Below are 20208 nucleotides of genomic sequence, written 5' to 3' on the forward strand. Positions count from 1 at the left end.
CTAAAAACAAATGTTTCACATTTGAACAAATCTGTTGAAAGGGAGTAGTCCCTTTTTTTGGTGAATTTATGCAGCAATCCAATAAACATATCTAGAGCCAATCTAAGAAGCTCCATCAGTGCATGATGTGGTTCACTGTGATGTGTGTACAACAGGAAGATACTCCTTTTACTCATTCTGTTTAATACACTCACTGGGTAATATTTCTTTGCACAGAGCTGAAGTAAAATAAATTAAAATGTGGACACTGGAGAGACTGAAGCACCGGCCCATCTAAAATTGTAAGAACATGGAGAGGATGAAGAAGTGGCCAGAGCACACAAGCAATAATCCTCAGCTCCCTCAGTGGACTTTTCCAACCCATATGGACATTAACCGGGGGGTCAAAGAGAGCTAGAGGGAGAGAGATGGGAAAGCAGATTGAAAGAGAGCACAGAGTGCTATAAAAAGATTCATGCGTGTGTGTGAGAGGGAGAAAAGTAGATTGGAGGAGATGGAGAAACAAGCTGAAAACTGAGGATGTGTGGGGGTGAGAGAAAATGTGAGCAAGAGAGACTCAGAGAATGGGCAATTCAACCTGTGTATGCTTATGAGACAAAAAGCGAGAGAAAGAGAAAAAAGCGTGAGAGAGAGAGAGAGAGAGAGAGTTGATGTGCCGCCTCTATCTGCTGGCACCAGCTGTCTCAGAGCTTGATGACAGCTCCTGACCATGTGATCTCACCATGTGACCCAGTGATCTTGTGAACAAACTACTGGCCCCTCCTGATTTACATCCTAGCCCAAAGAACAGAAGGCATCCATCCATCCATCCATCTTCTATACCGCTCAGTCCCAAACAGGGTCGTGGGGGAAACAGAAGGCAAAAGGTACAATTACACAAAGATAAAGGGAATGGGAGTGTGCAGGCGAGAGGCAGAGGTAGCTGAATGTTAAAATGCTGCCGTGGTAATTGCAGCATGTCAAAAAGATTTTCCAAATATTTTCAGCCATTTCAGAGAGTTATTTATATACAATTAAAAGTTAAGATTTTTCTGACACCCAGATATGAAAATAGAAAATAGAAAGAAAAGCAACAAAAAGGGACACGAGAACCTCACATTTAGAAACACAAGCCTTATAATCAGGAGAATCAGCAGCCCAGTGGTCTAAGCACATAACCACAACATCCGGCAGGAGACCTCTGCTGCATTATCCCCACCCCCCTGATGTTTTTGTCTGCTTCTCTACTATATTTATCAAATGGTAAAAGGTTAAATGAGCCTCAAAATGTTCAAGAAGACCTAAAACTCCAGATCTTAAAAATAAAACCTTAAAACCAGTATTAAAGACATTATACAGCACAACAATATTTTGGTACACATATGGATAATCCCATCCTGATGTTGTTTTTCTTCCTTGTTCCGTCCCTCGGTACAATCTCCCACACTCTCAAATCCAGCCACTTATTTCCTGCCATCATAAATCACTCCTTCCTCTCTTTAAGGGACAAAGCCTTATCAACAGTCAAATGAAAGGGAAAACTGCTAAACTAGGTGAAAGGTCATCAGTGAAGCTGCTGGTTAAAATGAGTGGCACCTACATAGAAAGAAGGCTGAATCATTTTTCCTCTGTTTCAATCAGGCACCATGCAAGAACATCAAGACTTTCTGTTCTGATGACTGTATAATGCCTGAGAAAATACTCCACAACAATTTCACAGTAAAGAGACTTATACAGAAGCATGTATTAAAAGTTGATTTTGAGTATTGATGCTGAATAGGCTCTGGCTGTGATGGCACTGAGTACACAGTGTTGTTTCCACATCAATCTCATTAGAGACTGCATCTGTGGGACACCAACAATCTCTCTCCCTCTCATCGACCTACATTTCCCAATCTGCGCCTCTCTCTCGTTCTCTGAACCTCATATCATACATTTGACACGGAGCCATCTGAGCCAGTCTCGCATGCACACTCACACACACACCCACACAAATATATGCTGTGATGCCAAACAAGCTTCAAAGTTATGCAAGGCCCACTTGAGGCTGAGGGATAATGAGATGAAAGATCTGAAATAGTACAACCATTGTTCTATGGCTACGCATCGCCCTGTGATTGGTGCATTCCAACGCCTCGGTCACATGGCAATCAGCTGGCCCCTCCCCCACATTTTGCCTACTGAGCCCCCACAGTACTCAGTAGATGTGGTGCATAGAACAGAGGATTCACACACACTACAGAAACTCGAGCAGACCACCCTTGGCTTTGAGGACTACTACATTATACTATACATTTCCAGACATTCATCACAGTCTGGACATTATCAGGATCAAAACACAAGTCCAGTCTGTCAGAAAAACGTTCAGTTTAATCAGAATAAAATGAGAGGTGCCAACCAAAATAACCTCAATTTCTCTAGATTGTACTGCAGAATTCACCAGTTTATTTCCCTCTGTAATTTGTAATGTGCTGGTAGGTGCACCACCCAAAATCAAAGTCCATCCGAGCACAACACGTCATACTGGAGAGGTTTTAATAGTCTCCAAAGAGCAAATGTGCTAGCACACCACATCCCAGTGTGTCTGCAGACATGTGTGTGCCTCCTCTGTGAACCCTATTTGCATGCTGCTGGCTGTGTACATGTACAGTACAATAACAGTTACAGCACATGCATGCGCAAACACATGCGACACAGTGGGGTGTGTGGTGGCTGAACAGAGGGATCCTTTCTGTCAGTGCGGACAATGCTGGAAGCAATTCAAAGCCATTTCTACTGTAGACATTTTGCCTCGCCCTTTCCCTTACTTTGCCACTCAGTGTTCATTATGTTGTGCTGGAATGAGAAATTTGCACTCTGCTTATGTATTCATGCTGTCTGGGTTCATTATATTTGTGTGTGTGTGTGTGTGTGTGTGTGTGTGTGTGTTTGTGACAGAGCACAGCAGGACAGAGCAAGAGTCAGTTGGCTTGGAGAAGAGTCTGCACTCGAAGAAAATGTGCCATAATTAGATTTTTCTCTTTACTTTGCTGTGAGGGAAAAGGGAAGAACTCACTGCTACATGATACGTGCACAGCAGTGTAAAAGCCTGGGCAATAACTATGAAAACAAGGAATAAATACTGCAATATTTCGTAGCAGGTAGGGGCTCCTAGACAAAAAACGATATGAAATATGTAGCGGAATATGGTGCGATGCATCATGTGAATGCAATAAAGAACGGGGTACTGTGCAAGAACAAATCAGTAGAAAAGGATGGTTGAAGAAAGACAGAGAAAAAGCAGGTAAAAAACAGTGTGGCTGCACACTTTTTTAAAATCATATTTTAGACCTTTTTAAGGCCTACACACACACACACACACATACTATTACCACAGCAGAACAAATGCATATTAACACAGGTGCAGCATTTGTAACATTTTTCATTCAAATAACACAGAAATGATTGTGTAGCCCATGTATGCATAATATATGGGAGGTATTATATAGGCTTAAAAGGCAAAGCTTATTTAGATGACAGTTACTGGTGTGACCATACTTTCCATGGGTGTGGCAGCAAAATCGTTTCTAATGGAGAAGACAGCGTGTATGGTGTTGGTAGCTTGCAGCTATAATCACAACCACATTTTTATCAACATCTGCATTACATAAATTCATTGATGAAATTATTAGGTCCACCTAAAACAAATGAATACAGTGTAATGCAACAGTCCTACAGGAAATACTCATGATCATTATAATGTTCAGTTTTTGTTGAAACTTTGACAGAGGTGCTAATTTTGTGATTGCTTTTGAAGCTTGATTTGTTTCTCGGCAACCCATGTTGATATAAATCGGACAAACAAGATTATAGAAATGCACAATACATTTCAACACCAGTAAAAACCACAACGCTCACCTCTCAAACAGTTGTGCCAAAAATGGATCACTTTAACCTTCGTGACAGTGGCATTACTGCACAAATGGGACTGGACTTTATTTTTATATTGGTGTACCTGTATAGTAGATAACTAGGTACAGTAATACAGACATTTGATAAAGTATTCACACGTCTCATTTAGTCAAACTGTCATCTCAAAATTTAAGACGTCTCATGACTAAGGCATTTTATGACCCTAAATTTTTGCAATCAAATGTATTAGCCTGTGCCCACTAAAGGCATTTTATTATTAACTATCTACTTGATTGCCTAAATTGGATTTTTTTTTCCCTGCCATGTCCCACTCCTGGACAAAGGCAGCTCTTTCCATGTTTTTGATATATTTTTCCTCTTTAAGAGCACCAGGGGTAGTGAGGCATACCAGAAGTGCTCCTGTTTCAAACCGTTTTTCACAAATTTAATACTTTTTAAGGATCCACGGGAACCCTGAATAAAAGAAGGATAGGAAAACCACATGATATGATCTAACACCGGACAAAGCACAGAATGAAATGTTGGAAGGTTAACAGATAAACTGTGACAGAAGAGTCGATCTTTCCTCTACAAATGCACCCAGTGCTGTAATACAAATGGACGGATGAATTCACATATTATGGGAAACTGAGGGCAACAGCACTTCTGCTAAACTATACATAATTCTATAATAATTTCATAACCCTATATGGTTTTATTTCTAATTATACAGAAGCATTTAGAATGGGGGGGGGGGGCTTCTTTTGTCTTCTGGCGCCAATCTCTTGGGTAGAATGGTCACCGGAATTTGCACAAGTTCGGCTGGAGCTAGGATACTAAAACATGTCTTATGAGGAAACCTTAGTCGTCTTCTCTTAATACTGAAGGAAGATTTACTATGTCTTGACAGCAGAACATTAGATCACAGCTGGATGTTGCTGAGCCCAGTGGGTGTGAGGCAGAAATAAAGAGGTGGTGATAGCAAAGTGTCAGGAGCTCAGAGTTTTCAATCGTCTTGTTATTCTGGTAGTGAAACTGGTATGTCTCTTAGTTTTACACATCTTCCTCTTTTTTGTAGAACATATGGCAATGTATACATTCAATATGATTCAACAGGTCAACTGCTAAAATTTATGACGATGAGTGATGCGCGTTCTTTTTGATTTTCACTTTGTGTTCATTTCAGTGTTCAAAACAAAGCGTTTACAATTTCTTTGTCATGTGGAGATCTTTCATCCTTAGGTTTGAGCTCATACTGAGACACAAGTTAAGGGATTTCTGGTGCTCAGCTCATTTGACTGTTACAACCTAGCAACAAATGTGGTTGTGTAGTATTCATCTGTGATTAGTAGGAGAGACAACCAAGAAATGTTGCTATGGCTATTTAAGGCCCAGCGCCCCACCCAAATCCTTTCATCTTAACTAAAGCCTTGAGAAACCAAAGGTGTTTCCTTCCAAAGAATGATCCTACAAACCACTCCCTCTCCACCAATGAACAATATCAGCCACAGAATGTTCTATTAGTTAAGAGCTCGATAATTACTGTCAGTTACGCCCTCTAAAACGATGAGCAGGGCTGACTACCTGCTGGATTCAGTAACTCAGTTCTGGGTTACCACTGACCTTTGTTACCTGACACCACAACCAAAGTCAGCTTCTTACAAGTGTCAGCTTCTGCTTTGCAATGTAAAGAATAAAACTCACTTCAGTAACCATCAAATCTACATGGGGTAGAGGGGAAGCAGGTATTTACATTAGTCTAAACATGAAACTAAATGAATATTGCAAAATTGCACCTATAGGATTAATCTGTTTACAAGCACTGACTGCAAACAAAAGTGTCCTCTTGGAAGAGACCTCTCACTCATTCAGGGTGTTCCTGTAATTTGTCACCCATTTGTATGTTCATCCTAGTGACTTAATGTCCAATAACCACATCTTTCACTCTACATGTGCATTTGCGTAAATCACAAATGTGCCAGAACTAATTCTGTATCACTGAAAACTATTACCATCCTTGAAATGGGAAGCTCTGCTGCAAACAAACTAATAATGGCCAAAAACTTCAGTTCAGATCAGCGGGAGTCCTTCCACCTCACTTACAATATCCCCTCTTAAATAAAAAGCCTAAGTAGCCATCAGCCCTGTATTCTTTCTGCAGCACCTTGTCAAAGTGCATGAGAAAAAGAGGTCATACTCATTGCACCACGTTCAGGTGAAAAATTCATTTTCTCACAAGTAAGGAAACCATTTTTCAATAAAAGGAAGTGGAAGGCCGGCGTGTGAGCTGACTGCTACACAGCCTGACCTTTGTTATTACTGTTGATCATAACACCAAAAGAAGACACAATGTCTAGTGTCTGAGCTGTGCAGAGAACTGAGGTGTTACACTGGGAACAAGTGTGAATGCTGGAGCTCTAGCTTCAAATGTAACACTACTACTGAATGCTTGGCCAATGCACCACAGGAACGACATACACTTATTTTATCTCTATCTTTATCATGTGTTTGTTCATTTATTTGAGTGAGTAAGTTTTACATGTCATTTTATTACAGTATATATTCTGCCCTAACACTGCAATGTGTTAAAAGTGTTAGAGATGACTTTGGGGGGGGCTCACTCACTATTTTATACATTTTACTGTGCACACATAGTATTAATCATTATGTAATAATTCTATGGGGAAATGTTATATCTTTAGTTATGTAACCTGTGCATCACAGGTTTGCTAAAAAATACACACAGAGCAGTGGTTAAACTGAGGAAAACACACCAGTGGGACACACACTCGCCTCCTGTTTGTTTCCCATCCAAAACTAAATCCTCTGTGAACTGAAATCGGTATTTTTTTGTTTTCACATGGAATGGCATAACATTAGAACCTCCGTGTTGTATCTATGCCTTCAGTAGAATGTTAAACAAAAGAGTAGTGTATTGTTTTATGCTCTGGCATATTCACCTTTCAGGGTGTCCTGCTCAGCCCTCATGATGTCGATCAGGGAGCTCTCCAGAGTGTTCATATTGAAGCTGTCAAATGACCTCGTGCGATCCTAAAAAAAAAAACATGAAGAGAAATATCATTTATATTTCTTCACCTGCTTCAAAGCCATGCAGGTTTTCTTTTTTTTTGTGGCAAACAACCTTCTTTATAGTTGGCCACTGAGCAGCTGCAGAAACATTTTTAATATAACACTGACTCAGTTAACCCAAGCTCGCCAAGGAGCACGCCTACACAAGAGGAGCAGGCACCATTCATATTAATTTACACATTAAACATACTGCTTTGTAATTCTGACTGCTTTACACTCCGAACATTGCCAGGGCACTCAGGACCAGGGTAAGCTATTAAAGAAGTTTCAAAAAAGAAAATGGAAGAAGAAGCAGGCAGGCGTTCTCCTTGTGATTTATGGAGGAGTTTCACTTCATTCTTGCTTGAGCTTATTTCAAACAAACTATAAAACCTAAATTGTTTCATTTGCATATTTTTACTGCCTTGTCTCGACGAACGCAACACCAAAGTACTGTGAGGGTTTAATTGTGCAATGGCCTCTTAATTTAAAATTCTGACACTTTTGACTTTTCCCTAAATATTGGGAATAAAAAACTAATTAGGAGTGAGCCTTAGTTCTGGATAAACATTAGTGGAATCCAAAGTGAATAGATAAATTCTGCAAATTAAAAACTGGACTAAAACAATGCTTGAGCAACCTTAAGAAAAAACATTTTACTTGTGCCTATGACACAGATGTGGGAACCATTCGAGTTCACACTGCTGATCAGCAACAATGTGGAACATTCTCCCTTTTTGAGTGAATCAAATTTCTATTTGCACTATTCTTTGGTATGGTGCCCTGTATAAGTTCATGTACGCGTGTTATTTGCAAAGTTAACTCTCTCAAGCCGTCATGAGGCAGCATAATGGAAGTCAACAGTATAGCAAACAGTAGACGGTAGGCAAACTGATCATTGAGCAACAGCTTTGACACCAACAAGGGCATCCTTGGCATACCAGCCATACTGGAAATGTTTGGAAGGGTGTGTTTGTGCATGCAATGTGTATACACAAAATATGCCCACACACCAAAACATGTGTCTGTACACATGCACTCCAAGTGCCATGCTGATAAGAGTTCAGTCTCGACTTCACCCCAACCAGTACAAACCTCACTTGATAACAAACTTGATAACAAACTGATGAGCTCTTCTGTTTCCTTCTGTCCAAAATAATCACAGTGGAGGGAGATAAGGCTGCTGAAGACCACATTATGAGATTTTGACCATTGCTATACTGTATGTCTTATGTTGAAACCTATGTTTTAGAGCACCAGCGCCCTAAAAATACATTGTCATTTTTAAGACACACAGAAGAGAGACTGGAGGAGAGATCGCTAGATGATCAAAAACAGAGATGTCATTTGTCTACTCTATGGCACACAACCATCACATCCATCTCAAGTAAACAACATGAAAAGTGTGGGCTAATGTTTCCAGATTAAAAACCACACACAAGTATTAAGAGAACTAAAGCATGACATTGCACAAAACCCCATCAATTAAAGTAAACTATAAACATTTTTTTTTAAATCTGTCATCAGCATATGCAGAAATACAGGATTAAATGTGAAGCTTTATGTCAACTCATTCTCTTGAGTAGTCTGGAAAACTTCCTGACATTGACACCAGGTGTTCAGCTCTGCCCCTGGCCTGACTGATAATGGACAGGCCTTGCACAACAAGAATTGCCTAGCGTGTCTGTCAACCTGTAAGTGTCTAACCAACAAATGCAGCTTTGCCTAACCCCTCTAGTGTTTTTCCAGCAACCACGTCACACCCTTACAATAAACTATAGCGCAATGTCCATGGAGAACCGGCTACAGGAAAGAAAGGATACTATGTTTCACCATGAACTCTACAGGGGCCGAAGGCTAGAGGGCTCAGAAAACTAGACCTGTGGCACTGAACCACATGGCCAAGGGTCTTTCAGCCACTCAACTCGTTTTTTCATCTACTGTCTGGTGTCTGCAACATCTCCCAAAAATCAATAGCTACTTTTACTGTCTCATCAGCCAAAGTGTGTGGTTGTCTGGCACACTGGCTGCTGAAACAGCCAAACTCCCATGCCAAAATGTAGCCAAAAATTTTACCAGCATTTGAGCTGATGTAGATTTTCTACAAAACAGCAAGGTTCTGGTAGAAGAACACACCCAGTGCACACTCTCCCTCAAAACAAATATCAACACAAGGATATAGGCCAGACTTTGTCTACTTTTCTCTCATATCCGCTTCAGGATCTTATGTGTACTGAGGCTATCGCTTCAAGTCAAATAAACCGCTCATTCAAAGACAGGGGAAGCAGAAACAAGTGAAGGATGGATTGCTGTGTATTTATACACTGCTAGTGAGTATATTCAAGCATAGACACACACACAAACCTATTCCATAAGACAAATAGATAAGTATCAGCTGCATTTCTAGCGTTTATGGTACTAGTTCATGTACCATCTTTTTGGTACAGCTGTATTTTGGCTGATGTAGTATCACAGGATAATCTTATGATGTTGTTTCAGGAGAACAGGAATTCATTTTGTGGCTGAGATGGACTCAGTATGGCGGACATGAGGCCTGACTGCTGCTCTGCAGTTGCTAAGCATTAGCATGGAGAGGTACAGATGGTCATTACTCATCAGATGCATGCAGCCTTCTCTCTCTCTCTCAACAACTGGCCAGCTGACCACCAAAGTATTCATCCATGACAGATTGCAGGGCACGCACACACACACACACACGTACTCATGGTCACCTGTCACATCTAGATACACACACACTTATCACAGCTTAGCTGCAAGCAAGTGCCACACAATCTGCAGTCCGCATCACTGTGTCATCTATAAAATGTTGCCCATTAACCCAAGGCTGTAGGTATAAACATGGCAGTGGTGGCATGACATACTACATTATTTGCTGGCAGCACTGAAATGCAGCCCTATGTGCCTGGATAAACAGAAAAAATAGCAAGTATGATGCAGTCTGGTTGAAGCTAAAAGGATCTAAAGAGCCCCTGTTTAGTGAGACTGTTGATAAGTTTGCATGATGGACTGATTTACATTATGTAGCATGGCAAAGCGCCTCTACCTGGTCCTGTCATTATGTCTGAATGTTTGACCAAGCATCAAAAAATGATCTAAATGTTGCAGGATTACACAAGATTAAATGCATCATAAATATTTTAATCATCACACAGACAAGAGCACTCAGAGAGTGCATGTTCTTCCACCAGGGCACAACATTTGCTCAGGCAAATGGGTCCCTTGTGAAAACTGAGTTCCAGAACATCACAAAGTGTGTCCTAAAATCCTTGATCCGGGTCGGATCCAGATCATCTTTTAGGGTTGGTCCTCACCAATGTCTGTACCAAGTATGCTGATGATCCAGCCATTTGTCTGTAATCCTGCTAACCGACAAACACACACACGAAGCAGCAGAGGTAAAAAGCTGCATGTGCTCAGTGCATCAGACTGTGTACCCATTATTAGCAATGTGGGAAGCATGGAACTCTGAACTGGTATCATTACCTTCGTCAAGGAGGTTATGTTTTTAGTTCTATGTGTGTGTTTTTGTTGGTTAGCAGGATTACGGACAAATGGCTGGATATTAGGAAAATAATTGTCAGAATAACAGATTATGAAACTAGTTGCCAGCTGCAGCCCTAAGCAAAACTAAATGTTAATTAATGTAGGCGGTATAGGTCAATGTGCCAGGCAACGCATATAGTGTCATAAATTGAATCAATAACACAAACATAATGTTAAGTGCAGCACATATCAGTCATTTGAGGTATTTGGGTTGGTGGATGAATCCTTCTCCAATGTCCTTGGGCAACTGAGCCCCAAGCTGCCCCTGTTAACCTCGTATGACTGTTCTGCCCACCATCGGTATGTGTGAACAGTGAATGTGTGATTGAATGGACAAGCAGTGTAAAACGCTTTGAATGCTACACTGTAAATGTGCTATATACTCAAAGTGTTGGTCCATTTACATAGCACACTGTGACAGAAATAGCACCAGTGCTGTGCAGAAGCTGGCCTAGGACAATCCAGATAGAGACCACAGTAAAATATCTGCCGTTTTGATGAGTTGTCACCTGAGCTAGCGTTAAGCCAGGCCTGGTCCTGTTCCAACAGTGCCTGAACTTGTTGCTTGTTTCACAGCTGTTACACATTAACGATAGAATATGGTACTGGACATGTTTACAATGCTACTTAGAACTTACCAAATGAAACCGTATAAAGCTACATTTATTTAAATGCAACAAAACTGACCAGATTGTTTATAATGTTAAGTCAGACAGCCTCTTGACTTTAGACATGTTTTAATCTTTAAGCACCACAAAACAGAGAGACCAGCCACCATTAGATTTTGATGACATGTGTGGAAGTAGAGCATGACTAAACACAGCATGCTGTGGGTGATGGACTCCAGCATTAAGCTTCCATGTCACCTACCTGTTAATGAAAATTTGAAGTTGAGAGAGTGGGAAGAGTGGAGAAAGTAACAGGGCAAAGGACATAGACAATATATAGGTGCAGCATGGTTTTATATGTTATCAGATGTGTGACCTTATTTCAATGTCCATCTCACATTAACTGGTGGGAAAATCCCAATTTTCTGCCTTATTTTTTGTGCTTCTAATCACATCCCCAAGACAAACAGAGAGAAGGAGGAAGTCCAAAGTAAAGAAAGGAATAGGGGAATGACAGATGAAAGGAAGGGGATTATAGAGAGAGGGTAAGCAAGTAGTGCTGTAAGGCAAAGTCAAAAGAAAAGAAAGAAGGGAAGGAAAAGGAAGCAGCTTGAGCTTTTGATGCTTGTGATTATGGGTCTTCCTGGTCAAAGTATTTTGAAGGCCTGGTATGAAATTAAATACCCCCAGAAGTCAGAAACAGCCTATTGCCCGGTGTTGGCTGAATGGTGTGTGTGTGTGTGTACATTTGGGGTGTAACAGAGGAGTGTCAGCAGCAGGGGTTCCAGCAGTATTTGCACTGCCTGGGGATTCAACTGAACTGGCTCCTTTGTTGTAGGCAATGAGCTAGGCAAAATACAACATGACACCTCCGCATAGACTCTTCCTTTGTTAAAACAAGTGCAGAAGACAGGCCACAGAATAATTAGGGCTCATGCACACAGAGGCATGAGCACATACACACAAGCTTACCTTCTTCGTGTTGAGTGTCTGTCAAGGGTGTGAGAAGGACACAATGAGGCTGTATGTGCAGTACAGCTCTGGGCTTGCCAGCCCAGCTCAGGCCACTCATTAGTCTAAAAAACATTGCTCTCATTTAACACCACTGTCACAAGGATCAGAGATAATGGAACCTCAGGCTTCTACAGTTCAGTGGCTCAGTGTTTGTTTGTAGATGTTTGTGTAGATGTTTGTAAATGCAATGACGGCTACCTGAAAAAGAACACAGTTTCTTCCTTCTAAATAAACATGTCGGCCTCAGGGTAATCCTGTCCTTATCATGGGAGTCTCATGTCAGACAAAATCAAATTGTCAGGTGAACAGGTATACACTTGTATACAATTAAATCTACTTGTAGGGGCACCACTCTAGACTTAATGAACGGCTTTCTGGGGCAATGAAACCTGCCTGTCTCCTCTAATCAACAGTTATATAAAAATTAAACACCAAACCTTTATTTTCATAAAGTATAGTTACAATACAGATACTCTTGGACTCTGCTGTTGACCAAAAGTGCCTAAAAATACTGCACTGTGCATCTCTTTACCAGCGTAGCAGCTAATGCAACCGTTGGCCTCAACTATTGCTCAACAGCAACAACTTCCCCACTTGTTTGTGGACCATTCACATAATAAGAATCCATTTGCAGGTGTGATTCTACCCATAAAGTGACGCTTTAATGAATTAACATTTAATAAAAGCAGTAGGATCTACTAACTCAATCGTGTCTCTAAACTTATTTTGCCAAGAGCAGTTTTTCAGCTGATACTTGCCTAACCACCTGTCACATTTTATTTTGGCACTTCAGACAATCAGAGGTTGAACAGAGGCAGAAAGCTTGAATCAGACAACAGGTGTTCAACATTTGTTTCCACTACAGGCCTGAAGAGACAGTTTAATAATGTACCTTCATATAACAGCACTCTATAATATAGGCTACACAAACAGCGAGGAGGGAGCGGTGACCAGGCAGCTTACTGAGACAATATCATGACCTGGCTCACTCGCCTACAGGCACTGCAGGTCTTGACCTGGTCACTGGCCAAATCTACCAATCCAAAGCAGTGAGGTACACCTAACGCAGCAGCAGGCCTCTGACCTTGAGTTTCACAGGTGAGGAAATAAGGAATGAGGGGAAAAATAAAGAAATAAAAGAAGGCAAGAAGGGTTTTCTGGTGTGTAAAAAGTCCAAATTCCTAGTGTAAGGATAGTTAACAGCTGACCAGTGCATTAGCATTTAGCAGCCATGTGCCTGGCCAGCAGCCCATCCCAAATGCTAAATCTGCTCCAATATAGCAGCGGCCCTGTCTGCTGCAGTAACAGCACCAGAACATTTTCTCCCTGTCTGCCTTGGTGCTGTACACCAATTTGAATAGATAAACTATCCACCAAATGCCCTTGCTCTCAAATTGCATTTACACATTTGGTCATATACACGCAAATGACTGTCATGGCGTAAGCCCATGCCCAACCCTGTGACTGTGGGGAGATTTTTGCTTTAGCAGCAATCCTTAATAACAGAGCAGCATACTGACTAGTGGCTTATTGCTATTGTAATGTGTGTTCCCATCTACTGAATAGTATTACTGCAAATGTTACATAAGTGCTATTTTATGGATGTCAACAGTCTAACTCGTCTCTGTAGACCCGTGTATTATAATCACATCTAACCCAAAAGTGTACAAAGAAACACTTTGATGGATTAGTTCTGATAGTACACAGTCAGAACAATGGAATTTTAAAGCAAAACCCTCTGCTCCTTCATCTGGTATGCCAGTGTTAAAATAGAAACTATGCGAGGCAGTTGGACAAGGCTTACAGTGGAAGAGTGTGACAACAGTTCCTCATGAAGTCTGTTTAGTTCAGTTACGGTATTTAGTAGTTACTATATCTCAATTACCAAACCTGGGTATGCCTTGTGTAAGGCAATATGTCATCAGTCATTTGAACAGTGCAAGATTTTGGGAAGCACCGACTGGCATCATTTGGAGTATAGTTTTTAAAAAGTAAAATAAAGCTACTGGTCAGATGGTTTTGGCTAGAGCGGGTCTTCAGCATGGTCATGGGACTGAATAAAAAATGGCCTAAGCCAAATGGCTGACAACATGGCAATTTTCATGTCACATCTTAAAACAAGTTAAGGCACTAAAAGTCAGAAACAACACTGTCAATGACAGCTTCAAGGCTGAACTACAGAGTAGGCTTGTGAAGAATGAAATTGACACTGCCGCCTGTGTAATAATTTAACAGGCTTCCACAGAAACGGCTTCAATGCTGCAACATGATCTACAGTATTTACTCACGCCAAAATGACACATTTTTCAATTCAGTTACAGGGGATGTGGAACTAAATCATCAACTTATAGTTTATAAAGAACAGTAAATATAAATTAATATGCTTATTATTTCCTTTACATCAGTTTAGTTGGACAAAACACCAATTTCCCAAGCATATGTGGTGAATGAATCCTAGCAGTTGTATTGTACGATATGAGCCTCATAAACTAACAACTATCTGCATATTTTTCCGAATCTAGACCAAAATGTTTTTAGTTATTCTTGCTTTTTGTAAATTGTTGTACTTGCACAATCAGTCAAACACCAGCACACAGACAGACAAACACAGTAAGGCCATTCTATGCCCATCCTCCATCTGCCCTTGCAGTATCAAGAGGGCAGAGAAACAATGCTACTTTAGCTGAACGGATTCAAAGCACTAGCTTTATTTGAAATCTGACATAGGGATGTAACAGGAGGGTCTCTTGACTGCTGAAAATGGATGCAAAATCACAGTTCTGAAGAAACAAGAGCAACTATTAGGGCTATAGGTGCTAGGCGATGGCATCTATAACCCTTTTTATATAGCATCAACAATTACTACTGTTGCTAGGCACGCTGGTTTGGTTTGCCAGTATGGTTCTAAAATATTAATAAGAATGAGGCCCTAATAATTTGGATCTAGTCAGATATAAACTTAACCCCTACAACTGTTAAACTGTTATTTAATGGTAAATGGCTGCTCAGAGGTAAGATTTGCTGCCTATTGAGCAAAAATATTCCAAGACATGTCAGGACATGTTAGTACAACGTCATTAATGGTCTGGCCTCTGTTGGCACTGCGAGTCATTAATTGCAAGGGGAAATAAGGAAATGCTTAGAAAGGTCACAGCAAACATCACTTTCCACAATTTAAACTGAGTTAATTTGCTTTTTTTGGTACATTTTAGGCCATTCCTGAAGAAAATGTCTAAACTAAAACAGAGAATTCTGACTTGTTCTATGCATGGCCGTGGCCAGGAAATTAAGTAGTGCCTCAGTAGTGGTCTCTGAAGCCACTTAGTAATGTTGTTAGGCTATTGACAGATGGCTGAAACAACAAAGCCAAGCAACCATTTAGACAACTGAACACTATCTACTCCATTCAAAACCGGTATGTACAGTATGGCTGACCAGAAGTTTATCTGCCACCAAGTTAAGAAACAAAAGATTAACAAGGTAGGCAAAGGGCATGCACAGTACATCAAAAAAAAACCTTTCATCAGGTCATCAGCCACAGCTGGACCTATAGCAACATTCCTCTCTTCACCCCCACCCCACGATTGACATAATCAGTCATGAGCTCGATCAATAACGTGATTTTATCTCCATGCTTCCTTTACCTCTTTAAGACAGTCCTGTCGGCCATTTTTGACATGTGATTATACAGTTATTCAAGCCACCTTCATTGTGTGTGGACCCAGCTCTCGTGAGTAGGCTGGCATTTTGAAAACGTGTTGCTGGGATTTGGCTGATTAATAAAGCGTTAATCCTGAAAAATCATTAGGCTCCGTTTCACAGAATAAAACAGACTGATCCCTGTTTTGTGGACAGGGTAAAGAATAGAGCTTGATCCATCAATCTGCAGTAACACCTCTGTTATTTATTTAGTTTTTGAATCAAATGAAAGAAATGTCATGATGACGTCTTCTTGTTCATGTTTCTTTACATCTCGCGCTCTGTCTTTCTGGGTCCCCCATTCCCACAACTGTTCTGCTCGTACCTTCTCTCGCTTCCCCCTTTCAAACCTCCCGCTCCTATTTCCATATCCTGCTCCCCATCTTTGTCTCCATCGCCAATGCCTCCGCCACTCCTCCTTCCAACAACCCAGCTCGTATACGTGGCACACACCACCACTGCAGTGACAGAGCCATATTAGTCATCATCAGGGACACAGCGCTGTGGAAGCATAGAGCCCTGTGACCGATTTATAAGCTAACACAGTTACAAATGCATCATGTAACTCCATGCCCCCCTCCCATGTCTAAATATAGCAGCTATAACACATGCTGCAATATAATTAACAGCTGACATAAATGAAATGTCAATGTTTAATCATTCGGGCAGCAAGCTGAAAAATATTCGTACACAAAGTATGAACACACATTACAGACACATACATATGCACAGACAAAAACTCCATAATGTGTTACAGTTAATTAAAAGATGTCATATTTATTGTTCAATCAATAAATGAGACTATCACAGACAAACTGACCTGAAAGGGAAAGATGTTATCACCACGACTGACTCCGTCATCCATCCAGGACTTGGGGTTGAAGCCTGCAGGACTGTTTCGAGGGTACTTCTGGGATGCCATATGGTTGTTAGGGAAGGTCTTCTTTAGTGGAGAGATAGAGTTGATGGGGGTCATCCCACCATTCAACCCTCTGCGATAATCTCTGCCCTGTGACCCTCCCCAGCCGCTGCCACCACTACCATAGCCTCCTCCAGGACTCCAGGAAGTGGAGGACCCAGGGGAAGGAGATGGGGACTGGTAGCTAGCTGGACCCCAGGGGGAAGGGGGCTTGTTCAGGCTGTTGGACAAATGTGGCAACTGGCTGAACGCCGGATTCCGGTGTGGAAAGGGCGGTGGAGCATGTGGAGAGGCTGGGGAGCGCCGATGCTGCTGGTGTTGGTTGTGGGGGTGTTGGAAATGTGGGTGCGGTGGGGGAGCTGGGTGGTGCTGGGACAAGGCTGCAGCCGGTCCAATCTGGGGTGAGAAATTCCCACCAAAACCTGGACTAACATGGTGTGAGAAGTTCTGGAACAGCAGGGGCCCATTGTTGGCAGAGGCTGGGTTGAAGAAGCTAACATCCTCATTGATAATGGTTGACGGTGCTGGTGGGATTGCAGCTGACCAGTTGTTGAAGCTGGTAAATGATGACGAGGCTGTACTGGACTGGACCGGGCCAGTTCCCCCGAGACCAGACGTCTCCTGATAATCAAACCCTGTCAAGACTGGAGACTCAAGACGTAGCTGCTTCTCCTTTCCATTACTTCCTTCAGATGTGCCGTTGTCTGGCTTGGCTTCCTCTGACCGCACTTTTTCCAGTTCTGAAATGATCCCACCACCAGTTCCACCCTCCTGGTGACTCCCAGGGGACAGCTGCTGTTGCTTTTCCAGCGTTTCTTGCATTTCCTGTTGCTGCTGTGCTTTGGGCTTCTCTGTCCCCCCCAGGATTTCGTCTTGCACACTGTTGTGGGTGGCAGAGGCAGGGAAGAGCCAGGGAGAGCCTCCTGTGGTGCCATTCCCTGCGGCTGTGGTGCTGTTTATGAAAGCAGCAGGGCTCTGCGACACATTTTGGTGATGATGTGGGGGCTGCAAATGCGGGTGGATTCGGACCGGGAATGCAGACTTGTTGCCAGTGTTGTTTTGAACTAGGACTCCAAACCCGTAATCCCCCATTTGTTTTCTGCCCCCACACACAAATGCTATCCCGTGATCGTTTGGTCCTATTGAGAGAAGAGCACACAAGACGGCATGCACTCAGTTAACAGTCAGCCTGTCTCCTTCCAATACAAATGAAGGGATTTAGAAACACCTGGTGATGGACACAGATTTTCTAGTGGCATATTTTTCTGTTGGCTCTTTTTTTCCTCAGAAAACTCTTAGATATAAGATAATCACAAAACACTGTCACACATTAGCTCATTCTTGCAAAATCTTGTATAATCTACCCTTACACACTCTGAGCACTTGACAAAAGCCAACCATTAACACCACATTACTGTTCAGCTGATTATAACCCCGTGACGTTGCCAGCCTGTACATCTACAGCTGAGCTGCTGGCAGCCACTAACGTAGTCGACACGTTCTCCATTTGGAGTCGTTTTCTTAACGCAAACCAAGTGGCACACAATTAATGACCCACATTATGTATAACCACAATGATAACACAGTAATACAAATATCAATGAGCTTTGAAAATATTAGCAAGAAACCTCATAACGTTCAGAAGGCACTCGACCTTGTTTGACAGCTGCCCTACCTCAAAATTTATCACACATCACACATAAGTTATACATTTGTCTACTGTGACTGAAATGTGCCCACAGAATAGTGTCGCACATTAATGTTTATTACTAGGTTGTTACACTTGATGTAACAGTCGACGGTCAGGCGGTTTAAAGCTGGCCAGCTAACATTTCCATCCGTTGCTAACATTAGCTAGCTAGCTATTAACCGTTAGCACAAGTGCTAGCTAACTGGACAATCTGAATACAATCGGGTACATTTTCTTTTCACCTTCTGATCACCACCTTCTACCTCGGCAATGTCTTTGTCGAGATCCTCCCCTCGGGCTGACAGCAAGGTGGTGTCCTTGACGAAATAAGCAGGACAGGCAACGCTTTTCTGAGGTGATTTGATAGCTGACTCGTTCAGTGCAGTCGGTCAGCTTTTTTTTTTCTCCCCTCTCCTGACGTGTCCTGCCTGCTCAATGACACAGCTCTCTATCTATCTGCTGCTTCTAATCTGGACTGGATCATCAAAGGGCTTTGTTAACGTGGCAATGCGCAGATCTTTCACAAGCCTTATTCGATCGGTTTCATTGTTCGTATGGTTTCAGTATCTTTTCTCGCTAGCCGTTTTTCCTACAGAGCCAGCCGATTCCTATGTGCTGCTTGGCTGCCCCTCTCTTCTGGAACCGACCGTGGCCGAATGACAGCGAGAGATCGGCCGAAACACACTTCCGCTTCTAGCACCACCCTTTCCACCCTGGCCACGCCTTCAGAGAGCCACACCTCGGTATGTGATTGGACGAACGACCGGCAAACTCGCCCATTTTCTTCATCTTTTAACAGCCATGCACCAATAATATACCCAACCCACTGAGGTCAGAGTAATAAAAAAAAAAACCCTTTCTGCATGGTCTTGCTCTTTCACGATGCAGCCGATATCAGGTCGTGAGAAAACTGAGATACCCAGCACCCCCTCCTCCTGAAAGGATGGCAGTGCCTCAGAAAACAGCATCCTTCAGGAAGACACTATCACTTCAGTGATTGTTTTAATGCTCATATTCTTCTTCACATCCCATTCCTACATTATTGATCACTGCATCCTGCAATTTATTTTGCTAAAGTTATATATCATGAGGCTTTTTCAGACATCACGATGTCTGAAGAAAAATGTCTTAAAAGAAAAACAAGCCACAAATCATCCTTTAAATCAAATTAAATAAACAACACATTAAATTTTGCAGTCTGTCTATTGAATTCAGCCAAAGATGGGGGAAAATCTTTGATGTTTTCTGCTCTTTGTTTCATTTTTCTTATAGAAAATCTAACAGACACAAGAAAAAAGAAAAGAGATGCACAGAAAATGATGTGCACATTAAATCATGTCAATCACATGTAATGAAAACCACATTTACCTACATGTGAATTTGTGCATATGTGAAGTGATTTTCCACATGTGATGTGTAAATATGTGAAATATGCTTCAAATGTGATTCTTTCTTTATTGTAAGCCATTGCTTGAACTTTCCGTTTTCCTCTCCATTTTGTCTTCAAAATATGTCCCATAAGCCTATAGGACTATATCTTTACACCTATATTGTCTTTTAACAGGTATGCTTTATGTTAAATGTTACATATTCTGGATTAATATTCCTATTTGATTTAAGATTGATACCACTCTCATGGGATATGATGCAGTCACATAACCAGTTTGTAACTTGGTCATAAACAACCAGTAGCTTGCTTTGTATAACAAATCTGGAGCCTTTAATGACAAAAGGTCCTGAATCACATTATGTCTCCAGTTAAATAGTTTTATTGG

At 41.7% G+C, this 20208-nt stretch overlaps 1 protein-coding gene across 4 annotated transcripts in view; it reads right to left on the minus strand.

Annotated features, from left to right (window-relative positions):
- cpeb4b (cytoplasmic polyadenylation element binding protein 4b) overlaps positions 1-19569 on the minus strand; it is a 30955-nt gene extending 11386 nt beyond the window's left edge. Inside the window, exons 1-3 of one of the 4 annotated variants that reach the window (XM_020599855.1) lie at positions 18676-19569; positions 16645-17882; positions 6831-6921 (exon numbers count right to left, since the gene is read on the minus strand). In XM_020599855.1, the coding sequence (XP_020455511.1) occupies positions 6831-6921; positions 16645-17835 (1282 nt within the window). In that variant the 5' untranslated portion in view covers positions 17836-17882; positions 18676-19569. The remainder of the gene's footprint in view (positions 1-6830; positions 6922-16644; positions 17883-18675) is intronic. The other 3 variants (XM_020599856.1, XM_020599854.1, XM_020599857.1) reach the window with 3 other exon arrangements.
- Between the last annotated feature and the right edge of the window lie 639 nt (positions 19570-20208).

This window comes from Monopterus albus, unplaced genomic scaffold, assembly GCF_001952655.1.
Source record: "Monopterus albus unplaced genomic scaffold, M_albus_1.0 scaffold42.1, whole genome shotgun sequence".
NCBI classification, from domain to species: domain Eukaryota; kingdom Metazoa; phylum Chordata; class Actinopteri; order Synbranchiformes; family Synbranchidae; genus Monopterus; species Monopterus albus.